General features: G+C 43.6%; 1 protein-coding gene across 2 annotated transcripts in view; it reads right to left on the minus strand.

Annotated features, from left to right (window-relative positions):
• ITPK1 (inositol-tetrakisphosphate 1-kinase) overlaps window positions 1-26,749 on the minus strand; it is a 197,317-nt gene that overhangs the window by 73,757 nt on the left and 96,811 nt on the right. For both annotated transcript variants that reach the window (XM_073638286.1, XM_073638284.1), the window contains one exon: window positions 5,341-5,458. In XM_073638286.1, coding sequence (XP_073494387.1) covers window positions 5,341-5,458 — 118 coding nt within the window. The remainder of the gene's footprint in view (window positions 1-5,340; window positions 5,459-26,749) is intronic.

Below are 26,749 nucleotides of genomic sequence, written 5' to 3' on the forward strand. Positions count from 1 at the left end.
TATAGTAGTTATATTCCTGTACATAGGAGCAGTATTATAGTAGTTATATTCTTGTACATAGGGGCAGTATTATAGTAGTTATATTCTTGTACATAGGGGCAGTATTATAGTAGTTATATTCTTGTACATAGGGGCAGTATTATAGTAATTATATTCTTGTACATAGGGGCAGTATTATAGTAGTTATATTCTTGTACATAGGGGCAATATTATAGTAGTTATATTCTTGTACATAGGAGCAGTACTATAGTAGTTATATTCTTGTACATAGGGGCAGTATTATAGTAGTTATATTCTTGTACATAGGGGCAGTATTATAGTAGTTATATTCTTGTACATAGGGGCAGTATTATAGTAGTTATATTCTTGTACATAGGGGGCAGTATTATAGTAGTTATATTCTTGTACATAGGGGGCAGTATTATAGTAGTTATATTCTTGTACATAGGGGGCAGTATTATAGTAGTTATATTCTTGTACATAGGGGCAGTATTATAGTAGTTATATTCTTGTACATAGGGGCAGTATTATAGTAGTTATATTCTTGTACATAGGGAGCAGTATTATAGTAGTTATATTCTTGTACATAGGGAGCAGTATTATAGTAGTTATATTCTTGTACATAGGGGGCAGTATTATAGTAGTTATATTCTTGTATATAGGAGCAGTATTATAGTAGTTATATTCTTGTACATAGGAGCAGTATTATAGTAGTTATATTCTTGTACATAGGGAGCAGTATTATAGTAGTTATATTCTTGTACATAGGGGGCAGTATTATTGTGGTTATATTCTTGTACATAGGGAGCAGTATTATAGTAGTTATATTCTTGTACATAGGGGCAGTATTATAGTAGTTATATTCTTGTACATAGGGAGCAGTATTATAGTAGTTATATTCTTGTACATAGGGAGCAGTATTATAGTAGTTATATTCTTGTACATAGGAGCAGTATTATAGTAGTTATATTCTTGTACATAGGAGCAGTATTATAGTAGTTATATTCTTGTACATAGGAGCAGTATTATAGTAGTTATATTCTTGTACATAGGGGCAGTATTATAGTAGTTATATTCTTGTACATAGGGGCAGTATTATAGTAGTTATATTCTTGTACATAGGGGCAGTATTATAGTAGTTATATTCTTGTACATAGGGGCAGTATTATAGTAGTTATATTCTTGTACATAGGGGCAGTATTATAGTAGTTATATTCTTGTACATAGGAGCAGTACTATAGTAGTTATATTCTTATACATAGGGGGCAGTATTATAGTAGTTATATTCTTATACATAGGGGGCAGTATTATAGTAGTTATATTCTTATACATAGGGGGCAGTATTATAGTAGTTATATTCTTATACATAGGGGGCAGTATTATAGTAGTTATATTCTTATACATAGGAGCAGTACTATAGTAGTTATATTCTTATACATAGGGGGCAGTATTATAGTAGTTATATTCTTATACATAGGGGGCAGTATTATAGTAGTTATATTCTTATACATAGGGGGCAGTATTATAGTAGTTATATTCTTATACATAGGGGGCAGTATTATAGTAGTTATATTCTTATACATAGGGGCAGTATTATAGTAGTTATATTCTTGTACATAGGGGCAGTATTATAGTAGTTATATTCTTATACATAGGGGCAGTATTATAGTACTTATATTCTTGTACATAGGGGGCAGTATTATAGTACTTATATTCTTGTACATAGGGGGCAGTATTATAGTACTTATATTCTTGTACATAGGGGGCAGTATTATAGTACTTATATTCTTGTACATAGGAGCAGTATTATAGTAGTTATATTCTTGTACATAGGAGCAGTATTATAGTAGTTATATTCCTGTACATAGGAGCAGTATTATAGTAGTTATATTCTTGTACATAGGGGCAGTATTATAGTAGTTATATTCTTGTACATAGGGGCAGTATTATAGTAGTTATATTCTTGTACATAGGGGCAGTATTATAGTAGTTATATTCTTGTACATAGGGGCAATATTATAGTAGTTATATTCTTGTATATAGGAGCAGTACTATAGTAGTTATATTCTTGTACATAGGGGCAGTATTATAGTAGTTATATTCTTGTACATAGGGGCAGTATTATAGTAGTTATATTCTTGTACATAGGGGCAGTATTATAGTAGTTATATTCTTGTACATAGGGGCAGTATTATAGTAGTTATATTCTTGTACATAGGGGCAGTATTATAGTAGTTATATTCTTGTACATAGGGGCAGTATTATAGTAGTTATATTCTTGTACATAGGGGCAGTATTATAGTAGTTATATTCTTGTACATAGGGGGCAGTATTATAGTAGTTATATTCTTGTACATAGGGGGCAGTATTATAGTAGTTATATTCTTGTACATAGGGGGCAGTATTATAGTAGTTATATTCTTATACATAGGGGGCAGTATTATAGTAGTTATATTCTTATACATAGGGGGCAGTATTATAGTAGTTATATTCTTATACATAGGGGGCAGTATTATAGTAGTTATATTCTTATACATAGGGGGCAGTATTATAGTAGTTATATTCTTGTACATAGGGGCAGTATTATAGTAGTTATATTCTTATACATAGGGGCAGTATTATAGTAGTTATATTCTTATACATAGGGGCAGTATTATAGTAGTTATATTCTTGTACATAGGGGGCAGTATTATAGTACTTATATTCTTGTACATAGGGGCAGTATTATAGTAGTTATATTCTTGTACATAGGAGCAGTATTATAGTAGTTATATTCTTGTACATAGGAGCAGTATTATAGTAGTTATATTCTTGTACATAGGAGCAGTATTATAGTAGTTATATTCTTGTACATAGGGAGCAGTATTATAGTAGTTATATTCTTGTACATAGGGGCAGTATTATAGTAGTTATATTCTTGTACATAGGGGCAGTATTATAGTAGTTATATTCTTGTACATAGGGGGCAGTATTATAGTAGTTATATTCTTGTATATAGGGGGCAGTATTATAGTAGTTATATTCTTGTATATAGGGGGCAGTATTATAGTAGTTATATTCTTGTACTTAGGGGCAGTATTATAGTAGTTATATTCTTGTACATAGGAGCAGTATTATAGTAGTTATATTCTTGTACATAGGGGCAGTATTATAGTAGTTATATTCTTGTACATAGGAGCAGTATTATAGTAGTTATATTCTTGAACATAGGAGCAGTATTATAGTAGTTATATTCTTGTACATGGGGGCAGTATTATAGTAGTTATATTCTTGTACATAGGGGCAGTATTATAGTAGTTATATTCTTGTATATAGGAGCAGTATTATAGTAGTTATATTCTTGTACATAGGAGCAGTATTATAGTAGTTATATCCTTGTACATAGGAGCAGTATTACAGTAGTTATATTCTTGTACAAAGGGGGCAGTATTATAGTAGTTATATTCTTGTACATAGGGGGTAGTATTATAGTAGTTATATTCTTGTACATAGGGGCAGTATTATAGTAGTTATATTCTTGTACATAGGGGGCAGTATTATAGTAGTTATATTCTTGTACATAGGGGGTAGTATTATAGTAGTTATATTCTTGTACATAGGGGCAGTATTATAGTAGTTATATTCTTGTACATAGGGGGCAGTATTATAGTAGTTATATTCTTGTACATAGGGGGCAGTATTATAGTAGTTATATTCTTGTACATAGGGGGTAGTATTATAGTAGTTATATTCTTGTACATAGGGGCAGTATTATAGTAGTTATATTCTTGCACATAGGGGGCAGTATTATAGTAGTTATATTCTTGTACATAGGGGCAGTATTATAGTAGTTATATTCTTGTACATAGGGGGCAGTATTATAGTAGTTATATTCTTGTACATAGGGGGTAGTATTATAGTAGTTATATTCTTGTACATAGGGGCAGTATTATAGTAGTTATATTCTTGTACATAGGAACAGTATTATAGTAGTTATATTCTTGTACATAGGGGGCAGTATTATAGTAGTTATATTCTTGTACATAGGGGCAGTATTATAGTAGTTATATTCTTGTACATAGGGGAGCAGTATTATAGTAGTTATATTCTTGTACATAGGGGGCAGTATTATAGTAGTCATATTCTTGTACATAGGAGCAGTATTATAGTAGTTATATTCTTGTACATAGGGGGCAGTATTATAGTAGTTATATCCTTGTACATAGGGGCAGTATTATAGTAGATATATTCTTGTACATACATGTATTACATCAGAATAAACCAGGCTTTACCTAACAAAGTATCTGGTCACACACTAGAGCCCGGTGATGACTGTATCACCATCTCTGTTACTTACATAGAGACGCACTGCTGACCACCCGACCGTCTCACACAATGCCACCTCGCCACTCTGCCTCCTGAGCTCAGCGGTACAATCCCCACCACCTGAGCTCCATTATATTCCCATAATGTTGACTCATCGGTCACAAAGCTGCTCTTTATGTCTCTATATACAAGGAGCTTTCTGTCTACTTGTCTGAGTAACAAAGACTTATGAGACGGCCGGACAGAAAAGGTTCCCCTCTGGACTCATGGGTCAACACAATGCAGCTGTGTAATCTGATTAATGCTGCCCGAATCGACCCGGGAGAAGTAGGAGCCAGCCCCTCATTTGTAGTGGCAACAAAGCCATCATCTGGCTTAACTGTATCAGCATGCAGCAGGGGAAGCAAACATATACATTATATATATACACATTACATGAATACATGTAGTAGGAAACATTTTATCAGAATTACAGAACGCCGGAGTAACAGAGTAACTTGCCCTTTGTTACAGCCACACATTGTAACCTCTCAGCTTCCCCACACACCTGAGCAGCACACGTTTACCTATTAAACTGGATAGGCAGAAAACGATTGACTGATTGATATGGACAATATTGGCCAATTGGACACCATTCTCTTATCTGGAGGCTGTCAGGCAGCAGGTCTGTAGATACCGGTCAGCCGAATGAAGAACCTCACAAACCCTTGTTTTTGTGGGGTCCTAGTTTTGCTTATTTTTCTCACATTGTTTCTTATTGGGTTTGAAATGACTTAGTTTCCTCCACACCAGGTAATCGAGCCATAACTTTATTGTTCAGTACATTAGAAAGCAATGTAGGAACAATGAGGTCTGAAAAATATCTAAAAATGCAGTAATAAACTTCAGCCAATCAATCAAATCACGAAAACTACTGCTGCAGAACAGATAAAATGATAATCCGCCCTGAATAACTAGTGTAGCCCACACAGGACAACAGCGGGTGTATGTGGTCATCGTCCGTCCTGAGGCTACATGCATCACTAATCATCTCACCTTGCATGTAGGACTCGATCCATCGAATCAGCTCATAAGACTTTGAGCGATCTAGTAATGTTCGGATGGCTGGTAGCGGGTCCAGGATGATTGTCTCTGGGTGGGCATCCATATATTCCTGGAATAAACAAAAAAAAATAAAGATTCATCTTAGATTGTAAGCGGCTGCGGTCACAAGACAATAATATAACTACGATAATACTGCCCGCTATGTACAAGAATATAACTACTATAATACTGCTCCTATGTACAAGAATATAACTACTATAATACTGCTCCTATGTACAAGAATATAACTACTATAATACTGCCCCTAAGTACAAGAATATAACTACTATAATACTGCCCGCTATGTACAAGAATATAACTACTATAATACTGCCCCCTATGTACAAGAATATAACTACTATAATACTGCCCCCTATGTACAAGAATATAACTACTATAATACTGCTCCTATGTACAAGAATATAACTACTATAATACTGCCCCTATGTACAAGAATATAACTACTATAATACTGCCCCTAAGTACAAGAATATAACTACTATAATACTGCCCCCTATGTACAAGAATATAACTACTATAATACTGCCCCTAAGTACAAGAATATAACTACTATAATACTGCCTCCTATGTACAAGAATATAACTACTATAATACTGCCCCTAAGTACAAGAATATAGCTACTATAATACTGCTCCTATGTACAATAATATAACTACTATAATACTGCTCCTATGTACAATAATATATCTACTATAATACTGCCCCTATGTACAAGAATTTAACTGCTATAATACTGCTCCCTATGTACAATATAACTACTATAATACTGCAGCTATGTACAATAATATAACTACTATAATACTGCCCCTAAGTACAAGAATATAACCCCTATAATACTGCCCCTAAGTACAAGAATATAACTACTATAATACTGGCCCCATGTACAAGAATATAACCACTATAATACTGCCCCTAAGTACAAGAATATAACTACTATAATACTGCCCCTATGTACAAGAATATAACTACTATAATACTGCCCCTAAGTACAAGAATATAACTACTATAATACTGCCCCCATGTACAATATAACTACTATAATACTGCTCCTATGTACAATATAACTACTATAATACTGCTCCTATGTACAATAATATAACTACCATAATACTGCTCCTATGTACAAGAATATAACTACTATAATACTGCTCCTATGTACAAAAATATAACTACTATAACACTGTCCCTATGTAGAAGAATATAACTACTATAATACTGCTCCTATGTACAAGAATATAACTACTATAATACTGCCCCTAAGTACTAGAATATAACTACTATAATACTGCCCCTAAGTACAAGAATATAACTACTATAATACTGCTCCCATGTACAAGAATATAACTACTATAATACTGCCCCTAAGTACAAGAATATAACTACTATAATACTGCCCCTATGTACAAGAATAAAACTACTATAATACTGCCCCCTATGTACAAGAATATAACTACTATAATACTGCCCCCTATGTACAAGAATATAACTACTATAATACTGCCCCTATGTACAAGAATATAACTACTATAACACTGCCCCTAAGTACAAGAATATAACTACTATAATACTGCCCCTATGTACAAGAATATAACTATAATACTGCTCCTATGTACAGGAATATAACTATCACACTGCCCCTAAGTACAAGAATATAACTACTATAATACTGCCCCCTATGTACAAGAATATAACTACTATAATACTGCCCCTATGTACAAGAATATAACTACTATAATACTGCCCCCATGTACAATATAACTACTATAATACTGCTCCTATGTACAATAATATAACTACCATAATACTGCTCCTATGTACAAGAATATAACTACTATAATACTGCTCCTATGTACAAAAATATAACTACTATAATACTGCCCCTAAGTACTAGAATATAACTACTATAATACTGCCCCTAAGTACAAGAATATAACTACTATAATACTGCTCCCATGTACAAGAATATAACTACTATAATACTGCCCCTAAGTACAAGAATATAACTACTATAATACTGCCCCTATGTACAAGAATATAACTACTATAATACTGCCCCTATGTACAAGAATATAACTACTATAATACTGCCCCTATGTACAAGAATATAACTACTGTAATACTGCCCCTATGTACAAGAATATAACTACTATAATACTGCCCCTATGCACAAGAATATAACTACTATAATACTGCCCCTATGCACAAGAATATAACTACTATAATACTGCCCCCTATGTACAAGAATATAACTACTATAATACTGCCCCCTATGTACAAGAATATAACTACTATAATACTGCCCCTATGTACCAGAATATAACTACTATAATACTGTACAAGAATAAAACTACTATAATACTGCCCCCTATGTACAAGAATATAACTACTATAATACTGCCCCCTATGTACAAGAATATAACTACTATAATACTGCCCCCTATGTACAAGAATATAACTAACTATAATACTGCCCCCTATGTACAAGAATATAACTACTATAATACTTCCTCTATGTACAAGAATATAACTACTATAATACTGCCCCTAAGTACAAGAATATAACTACTATAATACTGCCCCCTATGTACAAGAATATAACTACTATAATACTGCTCCTATGTACAAGAATATAACTACTATAATACTGTTCCTATGTACAAGAATATGACTACTATACTACCCCCTATGTACAAGAATATAACTACTATAATACTGCCCCCTTTGTACAAGAATATAACTACTGTAATACTGCTCCTATGTACATGAATATAACTACTATAATACTGCCCCTATGTACAAGGATATAACTACTATAATACTTCCTCTATGTACAAGAATATAACTACTATAACACTGCCCCCCTATGAACAAGAATATAACTACTATAATACTGCCCCTATGTACCAGAATATAACTACTATAATACTGTACAAGAATAAAACTACTATAATACTGCCCCCTATGTACAAGAATATAACTACTATAATACTGCCCCTATGTACAAGAATATAACTACTATAATACTGCCCCCATGTACAATATAACTACTATAATACTGCTGCTATGTACAATAATATAACTACTATAATACTGCTCCTATGTACAAGAATATAACTACTATAATACTGCTCCTATGTACAATAATATAACTACTATAATACTGCCCCTATGTACAATAATATAACTACTATAATACTGCCCCCATGTACAAGAATATAACTACTATAATACTGCCCCCTATGTACAAGAATATAACTTCTATAATACTGCCCCCTATGTACAAGAATATAACTACTATAATACTGCCCCCTATGTACAAGAATATAACTACTATAATACTGCTCCCTATGTACAAGAATATAACTACTATAATACTGCCCCCTATGTACAAGAATATAACTACTATAATATTGCCCCTATGTACACGAATATAACTACTATAACACTGCCCCTATGTACAAGAATATAACTGCTATAATACTGTTCCTATGTACAAGAATATAACTACTATAATACTTCCACTATGTACAAGAATATAACTACTATAATACTGCCCCCCTATGAACAAGAATATAACTGCTATAATACTGCTCCTATGTACAAGAATATAACTACTATAATACTGCCACTATGTACAAGAATATAACTACTATAATACTGCCACTATGTACAAGAATATAACTACTATAATACTGCCTCCTAGCTGTGAGGACGTGTGTCAGTGGTTCTCCTGATGTCTGGAGCAAGCCCGGGGAGGGGCCTCCCTGGGCGGGTAAGCTCTCCAAGCAAGGCCCAGGCTTCCAGGCCTACACTGGGAGGAAACTCCCAAGCTCTTTCTAATGTGGATGCAAATCCCAAAGTGACTTCTGAGGAGAAGAAAGCTCCGAATGGAAGTAACAGCAGCAACAAGAAAGATGGAGTTTTGAAAGTGAGTAAAGTAAAGGAAGAAGGAAAAGCCGTGGTCGTATGTAAGAAGGTCGCAGTAAAGCAGTCGGCCAGCCAAGGCAAGCAGAGTGAAGTGCAATTAGGAAAGATCCAGAAGGAATCTACTGCTGGGAAGCTGAATGGAGGAAAGCAGCTTGTTGGCCAGGAGGTGAGGCAGATCCCATCACCAGCCTCAGGTGTGCAGCTCACTCCAAGCCGGCAGAGGAGGACATCTCTGGAGAGACAGACCCTCCAGGAGAACCTGCAGCAGAAGCACGTGGTGACCAGCATGGCGGGCTCTGGACGCACGAGGTCGCAGTCAGGTGGCTGCAGTAATAGTGCTGTGGAGCCTGGAGCCACGAAACCAGCGGTGGTAAAACCCAAGGAGACATCTAAGTCCAAGCAGCCAGAGAGCTCGCTGAAGGCAGGATCCCAGGAGACTCCATGTGCACCAGGGCTGCAGATTGCAGAGGACATCCCAGGACTGGTGGAGAGGTTGCGTGTGTTACAGCAGCAGAAGCAGCTAATACAGGTATCAATAGACTGTGCATATAAAATAAAGGCTGAGGATCCCGGGGATCACACTGTGTATGACCGGAAGCTGAACTCAATGGGGATAGAGCTGGCAAATGTGGTGAAGGACATAGACTGTGTGTTTGAGAGGATGGGGCCCCTGGCAGAGACTTACAGGAACCAGAAACCGTTTATGTTCAATCTGCCGTACTCTGCTGATTCGCAGTCAGACATTGTCCCAGGTGGGCCCCAGAAGCAGGTGCGGCCAGTGCTGCAACCCGCAAGCTTCTTGTTCCAAAAGGGACTGCACCAGGAGCCGCAACAGCCTGCGGCAGGTCCCAAGCAGGAGCATGGAGTGCAGGGTACAACGGTGGTACCACAAGTCCCAGGATGCCCAGCACAGCAGCCGGACAGTGGACATGTGTCATTAGTTTCTGGTGGTGCCCAGCAGGACTCTCATGCTGGGGATAATCATACTGTATCTGTGGGGTCGGGGGCTGGAGGGAGCACAGAATCTGTGGTGGACATGGCGCAGTCTGATAATGACATTGATGTTGATGATAACAATGTGCATGATAATGTCTGTGATTTTCCTCCTTTGATTCCAAGCACACAAGGTCCCCCTGCAGCAGACCCTCACCCTGTCAGTCAGCCCAGTGTGACCCCGCAAGTTCCCCCCAGTAATGCCTGGAGCCGTGGTGCTCCGTCCTTTACCTCTGGCGCTAATTATACCGGCCAGGCGTTTAAACGGAGGAACGTCGTGCGTTTCAGGCACAGAGGTGCCAAGGAAGATCTGCCCGACAGGAGGTTTGTGGTCAGGGAGCTCCTGTGCCACCAGATGGGGTTTGCGCCAGTTAACATCTGGGCGGTAATTAATCTACCAGACAGGCAGGGCTATGATGTCAGCTTTAAGCTCATGTCTGATCTGGACAGATTCTGGGCCAATTTCCCCAAGTTCAGAGACGCTGAGGGCTGGAGTAAGTTCAGCTTTATTCCCATCTCTAAGCCAGATACGGTTACGGTTAATGTCATCTTCTGGAATGAGTCTGTTCCCCCGCAGGACATTGTGGTGTGGCTCCGGAGGCATTGCGACCTCGTCTCTGACCTCACCAGAAGCAGAGATAACGATGGTATCTGGACGGGTGGGTGGAAGGTCCTGGTGAAGCTGCGCCAGTGTAATAACATCACTGCCCACCTACCCAACTCCTTCTTTATTGGGAGGGAGAAGGGTGTATGTTTCTACCCCGGCCAGCCCAGAAAGTGCTTCAAATGTGGCAAGGCGGGTCACCTGGCGAATACCTGTACAGTGGTGAAGTGCAGCCTGTGCGGGGAAGTCGGCCATGTAGCTGCAGACTGTCAGAACATCAGGTGCAACCTCTGTGGTAAGATCGGCCACCCTCACCGGGACTGTCCAGACGCCTGGCACAACATCTGTAAGGACTTTCCTGATGAGGATTTGGTGGCGGGGGCAGAGGTTCTGGAAGAGGAGGCTTTATTGTCAGAGGTCCACCAGGGGTTCACTCAGGTACCACCAGAGCAGCCGCGCTCAGAGGGGGCACAGGGGAGCATGGAGGTCGTCCCTCAGGAGCAGCAGTCACAGGAAGGCGCTACTTCAGTATTACCATCTGTATCTGAAGGAAATAGCCAGAATCAGAGTAAAAGGAAGAAAAAGGACAAGACCTCCCGTAAACCTGAGGAGGAGCATGACACTGGCCAGAGTGCCAGGAGGAAGGTGCAGAGCTCTGCAGGAGTAATGGTCGTGTCTAATAGGTTTGATGTTCTGTCTAACGGGGATTTTGAGGATGAACTTAAAAAAATAGACACAGAGTGTGATAGGGATGTTGAGGACTGTCCCCCGCCAAAGCGGAAGCCCTTACCTGTGGGCACTCAGGTAGAGACTGGTATGGAGACCGGTGGTGGACAGGATGACTCCGACTTAGATCTATGAACTGTCAACCAGATAATGTCCGAGCCCAGATAAAATCATGAGAGATTAGGAAGAGTCAGAAAAGTGTAAAGTTATGGAAGGACGTGTAACTGTGCTGAAATATGATGGTTTCTTTTACAAAGTGTTTATTTTTCATTTTTCCAACCACAGGTGTGGACTCTTTATATTGACTTTATGTGTATAATCTAGAGATGTAACGAATGCATGTACAATTCAAGTGAATCTAGTTTTGTATTATTGCAGGAATTTTGTTAATTTTTAATTGTATTTGTTTGGTTTTTATAATAAAAATTGCCCCTATGTACAAGAATATAACTGCTATAATACTGCCCCCTATGTACAAGAATATAACTACTATAATACTTCCACTATGTACAAGAATATAACTACTATAATACTGCCCCCCTATGAACAAGAATATAACTACTATAATACTGCCCCTATGTACCAGAATATAACTACAATAATACTGTACAAGAATATAACTACTATAATACTGCCCCCCTATGAACAAGAATATAACTGCTATAATACTGCTCCTATGTACAAGAATATAACTACTATAATACTGCCACTATGTACAAGAATATAACTACTATAATACTGCCACTATGTACAAGAATATAACTACTATAATACTGCTCCTATGTACAAGAATATAACTACTATAACACTGCCGCTATGTACAAGAATATAACTACTATAATACTGCTCCTATGTACAAGAATATAAAACTACTATAATACTGCTCCTATATACAAGAATATAACTACTATAATACTGCTGCTATGTACAAGAATATAACTACTATAATACTTCCTCTATGTACAAGAATATAACTACTATAATACTGCCCCTATGTACCAGAATATAACTACTATAATACTGTACAAGAATATAACTACTATAATACTGCCCCCTATGTACAAGAATATAACTACTATAATACTGCCCCTATGTACAAGAATATAACTACTATAATACTGCCCCCTATGTACAAGAATATAACTGCTATAATACTGCCCCTATGTACAAGAATATAACTACTATAATACTGCCCCCTATGTACAAGAATATAACTACTATAATACTGCTCCCTATGTACAAGAATATAACTACTATAATACTGCCCCCTATGTACAAGAATATAACTACTATAATATTGCCCCTATGTACAAGAATATAACTACTATAACACTGCCCCTATGTACAAGAATATAACTACTATAATACTGTTCCTATGTACAAGAATATAACTACTATAATACTGCCCCTATGTACAAGAATATAACTACTATAATACTGCCCCCCTATGAACAAGAATATAACTGCTATAATACTGCTCCTATGTACAAGAATATAACTACTATAATACTGCCCCCCTATGAACAAGAATATAACTACTATAATACTGCCCCCCTATGAACAAGAATATAACTACTATAATACTGCCCCTATGTACCAGAATATAACTACAATAATACTGTACAAGAATATAACTACTATAATACTGCCCCCCTATGAACAAGAATATAACTGCTATAATACTGCTCCTATGTACAAGAATATAACTACTATAATACTGCCACTATGTACAAGAATATAACTACTATAATACTGCTCCTATGTACAAGAATATAACTACTATAACACTGCCGCTATGTACAAGAATATAACTACTATAATACTGCTCCTATGTACAAGAATATAAAACTACTATAATACTGCTCCTATATACAAGAATATAACTACTATAATACTGCTGCTATGTACAAGAATATAACTACTATAATACTTCCTCTATGTACAAGAATATAACTACTATAATACTGCCCCTATGTACCAGAATATAACTACTATAATACTGTACAAGAATATAACTACTATAATACTGCCCCCTATGTACAAGAATATAACTACTATAATACTGCCCCTATGTACAAGAATATAACTACTATAATACTGCCCCCTATGTACAAGAATATAACTACTATAATACTGCCCCCTATGTACAAGAATATAACTGCTATAATACTGCCCCTATGTACAAGAATATAACTACTATAATACTGCCCCCTATGTACAAGAATATAACTACTATAATACTGCTCCCTATGTACAAGAATATAACTACTATAATACTGCTCCCTATGTACAAGAATATAACTACTATAATACTGCCCCCTATGTACAAGAATATAACTACTATAATATTGCCCCTATGTACAAGAATATAACTACTATAACACTGCCCCTATGTACAAGAATATAACTACTATAATACTGTTCCTATGTACAAGAATATAACTACTATAATACTGCCCCTATGTACAAGAATATAACTACTATAATACTGCCCCCCTATGAACAAGAATATAACTGCTATAATACTGCTCCTATGTACAAGAATATAACTACTATAATACTGCCTATGTACAAGAATATAACTACTATAATACTGCCACTATGTACAAGAATATAACTACTATAATAATGCCCCTATGTACAAGAATATAACTACTATAATACTGCTCCTATGTACAAGAATATAACTACTATAATACTGCCCCCCTATGAACAAGAATATAACTACTATAATAATGCCCCTATGTACCAGAAAATAACTACAATAATACTGTACAAGAATATTACTACTATAATACTGCCCCCCTATGTACAAGAATATAACTACTATAATACTGCCCCTATGTATAAGAATATAACTACTATAATACTGCCCCCTATGTACAAGAATATAACTACTATAATACTGCCCCCTATGTACAAGAATATAACTACTATAATACTACCCCCTATGAACAAGAATATAACTACTATAATACTGCCCCCCTATGAACAAGAATATAACTAATAACACTGCTCCCAATGATCTATATGAACAGTGAAGTAGGCTACAATTACTTGTACATTTTAGTGGTATGATACTGTAGAATGGTTGGATATGTATATAACAAAACACCTCTAGTTTGGGATCTCGCTGTTCAGCATACTTTACTACACATTTATAGACATGACAGGATATTTTTGATTTGTCTTTGTGATGAAAGCCGGCCGGTGGGTGCAGCTCTCTGGCGCCCCCTTACCTCTCAGGTCAGTCAAGGTACTGCACCTAGAGAAAGTAGTGCCAGGAAGCTGCAACCAGCGCAGGGAACACGGTAGTGTGTTATCCCTTCAACGTCACTAAACCGTAACGTCACTACACAGCACAACTCGCTAGCGCCCTCTTAGCCTCAGGTCAGTCAAGGAACTGCACCTAGGATAAGCGGTCGCCAGGGAGACTGTCCTGTAACCTACTGGGTATCGGGGCCCTCTGTAGTGAGGGGGCGGTATATATATCTTCCTTGGCCGCGCCAGGAATATATATATCTGAACCTCCGACCGTCACTACCAGCCTTCCCCAATCCCCAGTTGGTATGCTGCCACCAGTCCCTATTTTAGATATACGCCCAGTCCGTGAATGGGCCTATATCGGGTCAGGAACCAACCCTGGGTAGCGTTTTGGCTTGAGCCGAGCTCACACGGACGTGCGTTCGTTATGCAGAATAAAAGGCAGGCCCACAATTACTTGAGGTAATTGATTATAATAATACACTAGATACACGATATACAACTAAATATACACAGGTATAAGGTCAGGCTAAACTATACAACAATGGAATACAACACACAGAATCACCACAGCATATCAGTTACCGGTTTCTTGATTTTCTTGTGACGCAGGGAGAGGATTCTGCGATCGCAGGCACGGTTCTTTGTTACAGGCTGAGGCCTACCACCGCATGGTCAAACTGCTCCTCCCCTTGGTGGCCTCAGCTGGTGCTCAGATGTTCAGCACACCACTCTTGGGTCAAGACTGCCTTATCTCTTGTCTGTCCTGCTATCTTACCTGCCCCGTCCCGCCCACTGCTGGTGAGGTCAGCTGGCTCAGTCTCCACCCTCAGGTCTAACTTCGATCAGAAGCCCAAATTCTATGGAACCCAATAACTTCTTCTGGGATGGTCTCATGATACCCCCAGGGGTTCCCATGGATTCGGGCCGCCGTAACCGACCTTTTGATATCAATTATGATACCATACGGTCCTCAGGAATGGCTCCGCGCTATATCTTGGCTTCCAGAGCACGTACAAACGTCTACCGCGGAGGCTTGTGTGCGCAATGGCTCCGGGACGCCGTGATATTTTTTTTATTGGCCCATCCCACGCAACATGCGTGTACTATTCATGTTTCTATATCTTATGCCTCCATGCTTGTGACAGACAAAGAAACTAGTCCTATGGGACAAATGGTCAGGTACAGATAGACGAAGCACCCCCCCCTGCTGGCTGTGTTTCCTCTCGAAGTCTTTGAAGCTCCTAGCATTCAAGTGTTAAGTAGGCTTCTTATCTTACAGGAGCCTGGATGGGGGGAAACTATCTAGTTGACGTTTTAACACAAGGTCCCAAGGGTGGGGGCTGCTGAAGTGTGGCCATCCCTGGATATGATTTATCATTACCAAGATGGCGGCTACAGGTTCATCACACCTCCCCCTATACGAGGGCGCGAGGGGGTAGCACATTCCTGTGTTCCCCCGTGCGTCCTTCTGCACCCTCCCCTTGCCGGGATAACCCGTCAGCGTTACCGTGGTCACGGCCTCTTCTGTGGCGAATGGAGAAGTGGTACTGCTGGAGAGCGAGGCTCCAGCGTAGCAACCTGCCATTCGACCCAGAGACCGTGTGTAACCAGCTGAGGGGGTTGTGGTCCGTCTCCACGGTGAAATGGCTCCCGTACAAGTAGGGCTGCAGACGCTGCAGGGCCCATACAATTGCCAGGCATTCTTTTTCCACCGTGGAGTAAGCCACCTCCCGGGGCAGTAGCTTCCTGCTCAGGTACAAGACAGGATGTTCCTGGCCTGTCGTGTTGACCTGACTTAGCACAGCACCGAGGCCAAAGTCACTGGCGTCGGTCTGTACCACAAACGGCCGGTCGAAGTCGGCAGCTTGCAGTACAGGGGAGCTACTTAGGGCGGCTTTGAGTGCCCCGAAAGCTGTCTCGCAGGCGACTGTCCAGTCGACTGCGACGGGCAGCTTCTTCTTGGTGAGGTCCGTCAGGGGCTTGGCCAGGGTGCTATAGTGTGGGACGAACCTCCTATAGTACCCGGCGGTCCCCAAGAAGGACATCACCTGCTTTTTGGTCCTAGGAGTGGGCCAGGATGCGATGGCATCCACTTTCCCAGGTTCTGGCTTCAGAACCCCCCCGCCTACCCGGTGACCCAGGTAGAGGACCTCACTCATGCCCAGCTGGCACTTTTCCGGCTTGATGGTCAAGCCTGCCCGGTGGATCCGACCGAGCACCTGCCGCAGGTGCTCTAGGTGATCCTCCCAAGTGGGACTGAAGACTGCAATATCGTCCAAGTACGCAGCCGCGTACCCTTCAAGTCCCTCAAGCAGCGTATTGACCATCCGCTGAAAAGTGGCAGGGGCATTCTTCATGCCGAATGGCATCACTGTGGACTCGTACAGTCCAAAAGGGGTGATAAAGGCAGAGCGTTCCCTTGCCGCGGGGGTCAGAGGAATCTGCCAGTACCCCCGGCTCAGATCCATGATGGTCAGGTACTTAGCCCCGGCCATCCGATCGAGCAGGTCATCGATGCGTGGTATGGGGAACGCATCGGTGGCCGTTACAGCGTTGAGCCCCCGGTAGTCCACGCAGAACCGTGTAGTTCGGTCCTTCTTTGGTACGAGGACTACAGGCGAGGCCCACGCGCTGCTGGATGCCTGGATCACCCCCAGCTTCAGCATCTCGTCTATCTCTTGGCGCATGTTTCCCTGCACCTCGAAAGAGACCCGATATGCTGAACGCCGGATCGGCGGGTGATCGCCAGTGTCCACGTCGTGGACAGCCATCTCAGTCCTTCCGGGCAGGCTGCTGAACAGCCCCCGGAAGGGGTGCAGGGTGGTCCCCAGCTGGGACCGTTGGTCCTCCGTGAGCTGGTGGCCAACCCCCACATCCTCGATGGACCCACCCGCCTTGGCTTGGGTGAGCAGATCCAGGAGGGTTTCTACCTCTCCTTCCTCGGGAAGGTTGCACACTGGGTGGGCAGTCGCTTCCCGCTCATGATGAGCCTTCATCATGTTCACGTGGAAGGCCTTCCTCCTTCCACGGGCGTGATCCAGGGTGACCAGATAGGTGACGGCATTGAGTTTCTGGTGCACGAAGTAGGGACCTTCCCAGGCTGCCTGAAGCTTGTTCTGTGGTACGGGGACCAGTACCCACACCTTTTGACCCACCTGGTAGGTCCTCTCACAAGCATTCTGGTCGTACCACCGCTTCTGGTCGGCCTGGGCCTGGGCCATATTGTCCTGCACCAGCTTTGCCAAGGCCATCATCCTGTCCCGGTGGCGCACGACATACTCGATGACCGACACCTCGGGGGTGGCCAAATCCCCTTCCCATGCTTCCTTCACCAGAGCCAGGGGGCCCCGTACCCGTCGCCCGTACAGGAGCTCAAAGGGGGAGAACCCCGTTGAGGCCTGCGGAACCTCCCGGTAAGCAAATAGGAGGTGTGGGAGGTAACGCTCCCAGTCTCTCCCGTGGGAGTCGACCAACATCTTAAGCATCTGCTTTAAGGTGCCATTGAACCGCTCACACAGGCCATTAGTCTGTGGGTGATACGGGCTGGCCACCAGATGTTGCACCTGCATTTGCTTACAGAGGGACTCCATCAGCCGCGACATGAACTGGGTCCCTCGGTCGGTGAGCATTTCTTGGGGGAAACCCACTCTGGAGAAGATCTCCAGTAAGGCGGTAGCCACCTTGTCGGCCCGAATGGACGACAAAGCTACCGCTTCCGGGTACCGGGTGGCATAGTCCACTACCGTGAGTATGAAGCATTTCCCGGAGTGGCTGGGAGTGGACAGAGGTCCAATAAGATCCACAGCGACCCTCGAGAAAGGCTCTTCGATGATTGGCAGAGTTACCAGTGGGGCTTTGGGGCGCGGCCCCGCCTTCCCCACCCTCTGACAGGTGTCACACGAACGGCAGTAGGCACCCACCGCGGCTCCCATCCCAGGCCAGTAGAAATGCTGAGCTATCCTGGCCTTGGTTTTAGCGATCCCTAGGTGTCCGGCCATCGGAATCTCGTGTGCGATCCGCAACAATTCCGCCCTGAACGGATAGGGTACCACTAACTGTCGGTCCCTGGGCCACGCCTCCGGTGAACCCTGCTGGACCGTTACCCGGTACAGCCGTCCCTGGTCCCAGACCACACGCTCGCAGTCTGACTCCATGGGAGGCTGTGCCGCCTGTTCCTTGAGAGCTTTCAGGCTGTCGTCTGCTTCCAACGCAGCCTGAAATTCCTGACTTGATGTGGCCAGAATCGACGAAACTGCCACATCCTCCGTCAGCCCCTCCGGGCATGTCACCTGGCCGCTGTCTGACCCGGCAGACACTTGGTCAGAAGTGGGGAAGCCGTCGGACCTCTGCAAGGCTCCTTGGGCTCCGACGCTCCCACTCCTGGTGACAGCGGCTATGACCGCTGTGACCGTGGGTAGTGCCTGCTTCCCCTCTGTTTCTGACCAAGCCGCCCGATCAGGCAGGCTTCCTAGGCCTTTGGACATCTCGGATGTGGGGAACTCCTGCCCTGGGGTCTTACCTGGCGGCTCCTCTCTTGGGACACCCCCACCTCCCATGGCCTGTTCCTCCCCCTGCAGTGGGCCTATACTCAGCAGCCTGGATACCCCTGGGAGCCCTACACTGCCGGTAGCTGCCCCCCTCTCCATCCCTGAGCTTCCCTCTACAGAATCCTGCCCGCCCCCTCCCTCACCGGAGGACAAGAGGTCACGGCACGCCGGCTGAGCACCTCTGCGGGCATCCCCACACTCCCCACCTGCTTTCACTAACCCTGTTTGTGTTGTGTCTGTGCAGGTGTTACCCTCAGGTTTCACTCCCTCCTCCTCAGCAGGACACACACTACATACAACATGGTTGGCATTAGCAGCAGACAAATCAATACACTCTTGGGGGGCCGAACTTGGGGGTTCAGAGGGTACATACTGCGATACTAGACGCCCCAAGTCGGTCCCTAATAAAACATTTGCGGGAATATTTGGCGTTACTCCCACCTCCCGCATCCCCCTTCCGGCACCCCAGTCCAAATACACCATGGCAACGGGAAGTGCCGGCTCCACGCCTCCAACCCCGGAGACGGAAAGAGTCTTTCCTGGTACCAAGTCCTGGGGGGACACCACCTCAGGCCGTACCAGTGTTCGTTCAGCGCCCGTGTCCCGCAGTCCCATGACCGCAGAACGGCCTATGGTGACGGGTTGGATGTTGTCCAGGGACCTACCACCACCCCCTCCCACACACAAAACATTGGGCGCTCTCTGGGACTGGGATGGGGTCTTTTGGCGCTGGGGACACTCAGCCCTAAAGTGTCCTGGTTTGTTGCATAGATGACAACGTCTTACGTCTGGTCCTTGCCTGGAGAGGGCAACAGGGGGATACACCCCTTGTGTTCTAGGGGCCGGGGAAACAGGGGCATGACTGGGCTTACCCCCTCTCCAGGTGCTGCTGGCAGACTTCTTCAGCTCAGGCGCCCTGTTATTGGCATACTCGTCTGCCAGGGCGGCTGTAGCAGAAGCCCCTGTTGGTTTTCGGTCACGGAGGAACTGTCGGAGGTCCTCTGGGCAGTTCCACAAGAACTGCTCCGTGACGAACAGTTCCTGGACCTCCTGGCGGGTAGTAAGCGCTAGACCCGAGGTCCAGTGCTCTGCGGCTCTCAACAGCGCCCGCATATGATCGGTCCAGGTGTCCTTGGGGCCACGCAGCAGGCTCCGGAACTTCTGGCGGTACGACTCGGGAGTGAGGTTGTACTGCCGGATCAGGGCCCGCTTGATGCAGTCGTAGTTCTGTACCTCCCCGGCAGGTAAGTCCCCCAAGGCATCCAGGGACTTACCCCTCAAACGGGGGGTCAGGTATCTGGCCCACTGATCCCGGGCCAGATGGTGCTGAAGACAGGTCCGTTCAAATGCCACCAGAAAGGAGTCCAGGTCCCCATCCTTCTCCAGTAGAGGGAAGTCCTCAGCTCGGACTTTGGACGACTTGGTCTCCTGATGGGTTGGTTGCTCTAGCGGAAGCCCCCGCTGGGCCAGGTCCAGTTGGTGCTGGCGCTCCGCAGCTCGCTCTGCACGCTCCGCAACCTCCCGGCGCTCTGCAGCTTCACGCTCCGCAGCCTCCCGGCGCTCTGCAGCTTCACGCTCCGCAGCCCGCTCCGCAGCCCGCTCTGCACGCTCCTCCTCCGCTGCCTTCTCTGATGCTGCCAGGAGGGTTTTGTAGACGGCATCGCCATGAGACTGGAGACTTGCCATAGCCGCTTGTAAAAGGGCTTGTGATCTGGACAGGCTGGGCTGGGTAGGTGGTGGGCAGCCCACTGCGGGACCGTATACTGGGGACTGGCTCCCTGAGGTGCCCGGGCTGGACTCCTCCTCGCCATGAGTAACAATGTCCTCCCCTCCTGCCACACGGACCGTAGCATTAGCCTCTTGCAGGGTCTTGCTCCTGGTGCCGTCTGCCATCTTGGTAACCGACACCGCTGCAACCCTGAGTTTGCACACACCTTGTTATACTTTTAGCCTGACCGTCTAACGTTGGGCTGACCTTAAGACTCCAGCAGTGGAAGTTACCACTGGCAGTCTTTAGTGCCTGGGAGTAGGGGTCCCACAACACTATTATTCTGCAATCCCACCGCTCTGCCACCAATGTGATGAAAGCCGGCCGGTGGGTGCAGCTCTCTGGCGCCCCCTTACCTCTCAGGTCAGTCAAGGTACTGCACCTAGAGAAAGTAGTGCCAGGAAGCTGCAACCAGCGCAGGGAACACGGTAGTGTGTTATCCCTTCAACGTCACTAAACCGTAACGTCACTACACAGCACAACTCGCTAGCGCCCTCTTAGCCTCAGGTCAGTCAAGGAACTGCACCTAGGATAAGCGGTCGCCAGGGAGACTGTCCTGTAACCTACTGGGTATCGGGGCCCTCTGTAGTGAGGGGGCGGTATATATATCTTCCTTGGCCGCGCCAGGAATATATATATCTGAACCTCCGACCGTCACTACCAGCCTTCCCCAATCCCCAGTTGGTATGCTGCCACCAGTCCCTATTTTAGATATACGCCCAGTCCGTGAATGGGCCTATATCGGGTCAGGAACCAACCCTGGGTAGCGTTTTTGGCTTGAGCCGAGCTCACACGGACGTGCGTTCGTTATGCAGAATAAAAGGCAGGCCCACAATTACTTGAGGTAATTGATTATAATAATACACTAGATACACGATATACAACTAAATATACACAGGTATAAGGTCAGGCTAAACTATACAACAATGGAATACAACACACAGAATCACCACAGCATATCAGTTACCGGTTTCTTGATTTTCTTGTGACGCAGGGAGAGGATTCTGCGATCGCAGGCACGGTTCTTTGTTACAGGCTGAGGCCTACCACCGCATGGTCAAACTGCTCCTCCCCTTGGTGGCCTCAGCTGGTGCTCAGATGTTCAGCACACCACTCTTGGGTCAAGACTGACTTATCTCTTGTCTGTCCTGCTATCTTACCTGCCCCGTCCCGCCCACTGCTGGTGAGGTCAGCTGGCTCAGTCTCCACCCTCAGGTCTAACTTCGATCAGAAGCCCAAATTCTATGGAACCCAATAACTTCTTCTGGGATGGTCTCATGATACCCCCAGGGGTTCCCATGGATTCGGGCCGCCGTAACCGACCTTTTGATATCAATTATGATACCATACGGTCCTCAGGAATGGCTCCGCGCTATATCTTGGCTTCCAGAGCACGTACAAACGTCTACCGCGGAGGCTTGTGTGCGCAATGGCTCCGGGACGCCGTGATATTTTTTTTATTGGCCCATCCCACGCAACATGCGTGTACTATTCATGTTTCTATATCTTATGCCTCCATGCTTGTGACAGACAAAGAAACTAGTCCTATGGGACAAATGGTCAGGTACAGATAGACGAAGCACCCCCCCCTGCTGGCTGTGTTTCCTCTCGAAGTCTTTGAAGCTCCTAGCATTCAAGTGTTAAGTAGGCTTCTTATCTTACAGGAGCCTGGATGGGGGGAAACTATCTAGTTGACGTTTTAACACAAGGTCCCAAGGGTGGGGGCTGCTGAAGTGTGGCCATCCCTGGATATGATTTATCATTACCAAGATGGCGGCTACAGGTTCATCACAGTCTTCTAAATGGAAAAATTCTATTTCCCAGAGTTTGAAAAATAACACAACCCTATAGGCGACCCGTGCATCCATCACCCAGGATGGTGAGAGAAGAGTTTGGCTCTGCCAGCAGGTGATCCGTTTACTCTGCTATAATCCACAGTGGGGAATGTAGGTCACGGATATGAAAGCTGATCAAAGTACAAGGACACAAGAGGCCGAATTCCTCATGGACACGTAGGGGTTAATTCCAGTATGTACAATGTGCTGATATTGCGCACACCTCCTGGCCCATACATATGCACACAGCTATGCAATACATACATTCAGCGGATGTCATGTGACTGCGGTATAGTATTTATTATGTTTCAGAATAATAAAACTTTTACTATTTTTGTTTCTCACTTTCTAACATTGTTATTCATTTAGAAAAGGTAGAGACGAAGTGCAAGAAACTAGGTGAAAAATGAAGCAAGGTGGTGTAGACATTGAAACAGTTAACTTTATTAAAAAAAAAAAAGAAAAAAAGTTTGTTATAATTTCTATGTTTGCAGGCAGCCTGCAGTGTACAGTATGGAGATCATCATCAAGTATAGATCTCCATTGCATTTGATCTTTTTTTTTTTTACTAGGAAAAAACCCACAACTTAAAACCTCACACATGTAAAGTATACACTTGAAGACCAAAGGAATTGCCATCTCACTGAGAAATCAGTTTTCAGTTGCTTAATAAAAGGAAAAAAGTAGGATGCATAAGAGGCAGGTGGTGCTTCAGCTACCAAGTGTCATCTTTCCCAGTGCGGAGATCTCAGCTACACTGCTCAGTACGGCTATATAATGACTTCCATGCTGGTGTGGCTTTCTAATAAGTGTTTTATCTCACCCAGAGCTGGATTCACAGCTACGCTGCTCAGATTGCTGTATATGTGTCCTACAAGCTGCTGCTGAATATGTGCTACAAAACGACACTAGAGTAGGACTCCCTCATATCTCTATGTGCGCTGTGTACAGGAGATATTGTATCGGCTGGTCTCTACCCACTAGCTCAGTGAAAATGCATAAAACTAGTCATGTAATGGTCAGAAATTGAGTTATTTATTATGTCCACACATGAGAATTTATTCTGACAAGTCATCTACTACAACAGGTAGGCTTTACAGGATTGTCTACAATTAGAATTAACGTGACCGATTTCTTCCAGAAACACCGCCGCACTTGTCTATTTAGTGGTCTATTTATTTCAGCTCAACTCCGTGAAAAAGAATGGTTTCTAGAAGCAATACCAGTCACAACCTGTGGACAGGTGTGGCGCCATGGTTGGAAGAAAGTAGCCATGTTTTACGAATCTTTCACAATCTTTTTATAACAGCAGAAGTTGACAATTTATGAGAATCTTTCAGGGCAGGGCTTGGAGGTAACATCTCAGTAATTTTACACACTTCTTTTATAACTATAACTTTTATAATGAGTGAGCCCATTCGTTCCAGTGTCTGGATAGGACGACAAAAACGCAGATGGCTTTCATGAAGCATCTCGGCCATTAGCAGCAGGAGGGATTAGCAGGAAAATGTGTCAGGCTTTACCATTAACAATGTAATATTACACGTCCGATTATTAGCAATTATGTGTAGGTGTGGGAGAGAAGTTTCCATAGACACAGACTGGAGCTGAACACTGAAGATGAAGACGCAGCTGAAGCAGTTACTAGGTGCCACTGGAACAATGGATTTCCCAATAGACCGGTGCATGGTTTGTATCAATGTATGACGAGGGATTAAAGTGTGACAGAACAAACTGCAGATCTGTGGAGCTGATCCACTGCAAACTATCTGTCCATTACCAAATGTGGGAGGCAGGGAATACATAGTATAGCGCCAACCAGTGTTCACAGTGATGGACAGACATGCTCAGTCACCACTACCTAATGAGCCGAGTGCTGGAGGACACACATGCTCAGTCACTGCCAACTAATGAGCTGAGTGCTGGAGGACACACATGCTCAGTCACCTCCACCTAATGAGCTGAGTGCTGGAGGACACACATGCTCAGTCACCTCCACCTAAATGAGCTGAGTGCTGCAGGACATACATGCTCAGTCACACCCACCTGATGAGCTGAGTGCTTGAGGACACACATGCTCAGTCACCACCACCTAATGAGCCGAGTGCTGGAGGGCACACATGCTCAGTGACCACCTAATGAGCTGAGTGCTGGAGGACACACATGTTCATTCAACGCTACCTTATAAATGGTCTGCTGGAGGACACAAACGCTCAGTCAGACTCACCTAAAGAGGTGAATGCTGGAGGAGACACAAGCTCAGTCACCTCCACCTAATTAGTAACATAGTAACATAGTTTTTTAAGGTTGAAGGAAGACTAAGTCCATCTAGTTCAACCCATAGCCTAACATGTTGATCCAGAGGAAGGCAAAAAAAAAACCATGTGGCAAACACTAAGCGCCACATTGGGGAAAAAAATTCCTTCCCGACTCCATATGACAATCAGACTAGTTCCCTGGATCAATGCCCTATCAAGGAATCTAGTATTTATAACCTGTAATATTATGTTTTTCAAGAAAGACATCCATGCCCTTCTTAAATGTTAGTAGTGAATCCCTCATTACAACATCATGCGGCAGAGAGCTCCATAGTCTCACTGCTCTTACAGTAAAGAATCCCCATCTGTGATTATGATTAAATCTTCTTTCCTCCAGACGTAGAAGATGCCCCCTTGTCCCCGTCTCAGGCCTCCGAGTAAAAAGATCAGTAGAAAGGTCTTTGTACTGTCCCCTCATATACTTGTACATAGTAATAAGATCACCCCTAAGCCTTCGTTTTTTCCACAGTAAATAACCCCAAGTGTAATAACCTGTCTTGGTATTGCAGACCCCCCAGTCCTCTAATAACCTTGGTCGCTCTTCTCTGCACCCTCTCTAGTTCAGCTATGTCTTTCTTATACACCGGAGACCAGAACTGTACACAGTATTCTAAGTGTGGTCGCACTAGTGACTTGTATAGAGGTAAAATTATGTTCTCCTCATGAGCATCTATGCCTCTTTTAATGCATCCCATTATTTTATTTGCCTTTGCAGCAGCTGCCTGACACTGGCCACCAAACGTGACCTTGTCGTCCACCAATACACCCAGGTCTTTTTCAGTTACAGTTTTGCCCAGTGTTTTACAATTAAGCATATAATGAAACATTTTTTTTCCTCTGCCCAAGTGCACTACCTTACATTTATCCCCATTAACCAGTTCAGGACCACACACTGTACATAAACGTCGGCACTGCCTGGGCTCTGTGCAGCGCCGACATTTAAAAACGGTGGGTGGTCCCGCGGCCCTCAGGACACCCAGGGTCCTGCAAGTGCTGCGGTTCCGATGCAGAGCGATAGCTCTGACAGGGGACATCATCGGGACCTGATTGGATCAGGTCCCAAGGATGTTAACCCTTTCCTATCTTCTATATGCCACGATCTATAGTGATTGCGGCATATAGAAGACAGCAGGAGGAGAGGGGGTCGTCCACTTACCTCTCTGACGGCCCCCTGATGCCTTCCAGGACCTGCCGTTGTTATGGCAGCTGGAGATCACATGACCACCTCCAGATCTGCCATATATGGTGTCCTGCTAGGCTCAGCCTGCAGCTGAACTCTAGTAGGAGACAAGGACTAAGTAAAAAAAAAAGTAAAAAAAATGTTTTTCAAAAAAAAAAAAAAAAAAAAATCACAA

Source organism: Phyllobates terribilis, unplaced genomic scaffold (assembly GCF_046119375.1).
Source record: "Phyllobates terribilis strain yellow unplaced genomic scaffold, ASM4611937v1 Scaffold_7__3_contigs__length_470593459, whole genome shotgun sequence".
Lineage (NCBI taxonomy): Eukaryota > Metazoa > Chordata > Amphibia > Anura > Dendrobatidae > Phyllobates > Phyllobates terribilis.